The sequence below is a fragment of the Tigriopus californicus genome, chromosome 6 (assembly GCF_007210705.1).
Source record: "Tigriopus californicus strain San Diego chromosome 6, Tcal_SD_v2.1, whole genome shotgun sequence".
NCBI classification, from domain to species: domain Eukaryota; kingdom Metazoa; phylum Arthropoda; class Copepoda; order Harpacticoida; family Harpacticidae; genus Tigriopus; species Tigriopus californicus.
The window spans coordinates 1,476,337-1,480,325 of record NC_081445.1 but is presented as its reverse complement, the minus strand read 5'-3'; the positions used below and the strand labels follow the sequence as shown (position 1 = coordinate 1,480,325).

At 43.6% G+C, this 3,989-nt stretch overlaps 1 protein-coding gene across 1 annotated transcript; it reads right to left on the bottom strand.

Annotated features, from left to right (window-relative positions):
- Window positions 1-347: 347 nt before the first annotated feature.
- Window positions 348-1,628, bottom strand: LOC131881934 (UPF0462 protein C4orf33 homolog). The gene is made up of 3 exons (XM_059228932.1): window positions 1,031-1,628; window positions 695-949; window positions 348-620 (listed from the first exon to the last, which is right to left on the bottom strand). The coding sequence occupies exons 1-3, from the start codon at window positions 1,140-1,142 to the stop codon at window positions 349-351; spliced, it is 639 nt and encodes a 212-aa protein (XP_059084915.1). The 5' UTR covers window positions 1,143-1,628; the 3' UTR covers window position 348.
- Between the last annotated feature and the right edge of the window lie 2,361 nt (window positions 1,629-3,989).

The window sequence follows — 3,989 nt, the reverse complement described above, 5'->3', positions numbered from 1 at the left end:
AAGAAAAAAGACTTCAACGCCACTTGAGCCACCAGAGAAAATGGTGCTGCTCCAAGCTGTTCTTCCACTGCACGGTTCCATTCAAGTTCCCAATAAATGCGTGCGTGTGTGTGTGTGTGTACGAGTGAAGACCGAAAGAGGCTGCTTGATCCTCTACGGGAACAACCGCCCTTGGGACAGTCTTCCTCGGTTCAACCACGCACCACGGGTTTCTCATCGTCAGGTGCGGGAGAAACAGTGGAAAAAGATGGAACACTGACAGAGACTCATCATGAAAACGAGGCAGCCTGGCGCGCAAATTTTAAAGATCGAGGTTGCGATAGTTGAGGACCGGTGGTTTGCGAGTATTTACGGTTTTGGAGAATTTAATGCACATTTCCAAATATCGGAGAGCTCGGTGATCTTGGGAAATAGGAAGTGGGATTGGTTCCAAGTTCCAAAGAATTGGGTTCGGTGGAAATCAGCTTGCTCTCCTGGAACTGGGAATAGAGACTCATAAACGCGATCTCCAGGTTTGGCTTGATCCATATGGATCCCGTAGATGTTGAATTTGTCCACTCCGGGCGGGATGTAACTAAGTGGGACAAGGGCTTTTCCTCGCCAGGTTCCATTTTCCAAATCTGGTCCACAGAAAAATGAAATGCGCTGATTTAAGGAAAAGACTTGAACGATCTAAATCTAGTTTTCCTCGTACCAATTTCTGCGGAATATTCCAATGGGAGACTGTGCTTTATGCACTTTTTATTCGTGGTCAAAAGAAGAACTAGGTGTTGCCCATGAGGTCCAAACTCGAGTTCCAAATAGTTGCCATTCTTACTGTTGAGGAGAAACACCTCAACCACTTCATGATCCCACAATTTGAAGCAAGGTTGTCCAGGCTTCGTTTCAGGAGGTGGAGGATCGTTGAAGAATGGAGCTCTTAATTCTATTTTGACACCATCTTTCGCCTCTGGAAACGTCCAATCATGCTTTTGTTTTCAAGTTCAAAGCCATTTGAGATCATAATCTTAACATCTGGAAGTGACTGTACCTGAAAATGTCATGGAAATCTTGGTTTCGTGGTCTGTGATGGGCCTTCCATTCCATTCGTTGGTGACCTCAAACTCAGTCATTAGATCTGATCCCCCGTCATTTGGATCCATTTTTGGCCTGACCAGTGTTGTTCGATTCTCCTCTTTTATGCTATCTTTAAGGTTTATTTAAGGGAATCCCCTTCTAGCCAAACATTTCGGAATGTTGACGCATTTCGAGTAGGAAACCTCTTTCTCTTTCGTTGGGGATCAACTTGTTGACCTGGATAGTTGGAACGCAAGCCCCCTGGATTCCCTCGATGACTCTAAAGTAGGAATGAGTCACTTGATCACGGAAACAAATATTTTCTTTTGAGGCGGGAAGTAACGTTGGAATGTCATATATGAGGCCAGTGGTAAACAAGCCGCCTCCCCCCTCCCCCCTTCCCACTTCTCCAAAACAGGAGGATCAAGTCAGTTTCCGGAACCTTTGTGTGGCCTTCGATAAAGATGCATCCTAGACTAGTCGAAAAGCCATAGAGCTTGACACGTTTGAATGCCACTCGTTGTAATGGCAATTACCGAGGAAATATTCTTGATAGCTTCGTGTCTCCGTACCTTTCTAGGTATGGTGTGTGTGTGTGTGTGTGTGTGTGTGTGTTGGGCTGATTGCATGTATTCGAGTGGTTATTTAAACAAGCACACCAAAAAACTGTCACAATGATAGCGGGCCCGCCACACAATTACCTTAATTGGACCCCAAGTAAACCGTTGTCGAATGACAAGTGTACTGTTTATTCACATGAGCCCCCTCATGGAAGAAATGTACAGAGTCAAACACGCCAAGAAGCGACCCTCCCCGGTTAGTTGGATCATTATTTGGGCCTTTGTTGTCGTTCATCTGTTTTTATTGAACCACGAAAGCACTCCATTGTTGTGCCATTCACGTTGGGCTTTGGAACGCCCGTAAGATAAATTGGAATAGAACGCCGTGGGATCAAGTGGAAATGAGGAACGATGCCAACAAAGAAGGCTGGTTCTTGAAAGATCCGTGTTCAATAGAACCCCATTCAATGGTAAGTACTGCAGGTGTGGTTATGTTCTAAATAAACTCACCGTCAATTAGCAATAAAGAGTAGAGATGCACTGATCCGGGATTTTGTTGGGCCATGAGCCTTTCGGGTTTAGAAGGGTCTGGCTTGGGAGTCAGGCCGGCTGGTTGGTGGGCTTGCGATATTTTCAAATTAACTACTTCAATACGACTAGAAGTAACTCCATCAGAACATATGCAGTATGTACCATAGCCAAAGAAAGAAGGAAACATAAAATTGAAGTCCAGGTGGAAAAAAAGACGAAAAGAAGAAAAGAAAAATAGATGAATAATTTTGGCGTTAAATTTCTGTGACAAATAATCCCAAAACGAGGTTTTGAACTTCGGGTCTGTGGGCTCGGGGTCCAACCCAAACGCATCACTACTTATTTGGCACAATTACTGGTTGTGCTTGAAATCGACTTGTTCTCGTGTTTGTTGGTCTGAACTCCGAACTTCGTTTCCTATCAAAACGGCCTCCAGTAATGACAACGTTGGTGAAGACTTTTATTATAGCACTTCAAATGTTCAATCCGAAACGTTTGTGGCCAAACGTGCCTAGAGGTCATGCATATCCAGCCTTTGTTGTTCTCCTTGACTTTGAAAAAGCATTGCTCTTTTTTATAAAATTTTAGTATCGTTCTTGAACAAACAAGCACTAGCCCTTTTTGCTAGGGCTGGTTGGGGTACCATACAGTGTATTGGTAGAGCATCCGCTTTCCAAATAGCAAATGCTGGTTCGATCCCAGGGAAGCCGAGTTCGAGCTTCTTTGCGGTATTTAATTACAGCATAAGTTGCTGCTTTAACAACTGAAACGGGCGAACCTGCGGTCATTCCCGAGGGCGAGGTAATAATTAATGTTGTCTGTGACAACGAAGCGGGAATATCCCTCAATTGGGACACCCATCATTCAGATGGCAGGCCGAGCGAGAGAGCTGCCCTCTGACTTCGTAACAAACAAACAAGCCCTTTTTGCTTCTTTTTTAAAACAGGCAGCATGTATTGTCTGATAGATATTTGAGTCATACAAGGAGGGAACATGTTCATGATCAACTCGATTCAGAAAAATCCCCACTTGGCAATCCCTTTACTTCGGAAATTGATCTTTGTAATCAACTGGGATTTTTTCAAAGCTGATTGATCACCAACTGATATTTTTTTTTTTGCGGACTTCCTTACCGCTACCGGGATGGGAATCCCAGAAGTTCAAGACGATTATTCATTTTTTTTTGGTTTGGTTTTTCACGGGCTTTTCTAACCGCTACAGGGAATGTAATCCCCAGTACTATTAAAATGAAAGGTTATAGTTCGTCTATTTATTACCTTTCAATTTGATTCGGAATTTTAGTCAAAAACTTGTCCAAGTCTGACTTAAATCCTGCTACTGGATCAACGCCTACATAAGCCCTACGAATATTTGAGGGCAGCAAATTGAACAATGAAGGAGCCCGAGAAAGAAGAGAGTTGGACTTCATTGTTTTAACTAGCCTGGATTCTCGAGGGCTTGAGGTGCTCTTAAAACGCACGTTAAGACTCTACGGTCACTACAATTGACCTTAAATCCTGGGTTGGGACAAAACTCATGGATGCTTTTTAAAACGTAGAATATCAGATACCTTTCGTACCTTCTCTGAGTACTGTACAATCCCAACCTTTCTAACCTCTCCCAATACAAGAGCTCTCTCTTTCCTGTGATGTTCCTAGTGAAACATCTTTGGACTTGTCCGACCTTTTGCAAACCTGCTGAACTCATTGGAGCCCAAATGGGCGAGGCATATTCAAGATGCGGCTGAACAATCGACTTATACAGAGTTAGCATCGTGACACTATCTCTGGACTTAAACGTGCGATATATCCAACCACATGTTTGAAAAGCCTTACCAACTTT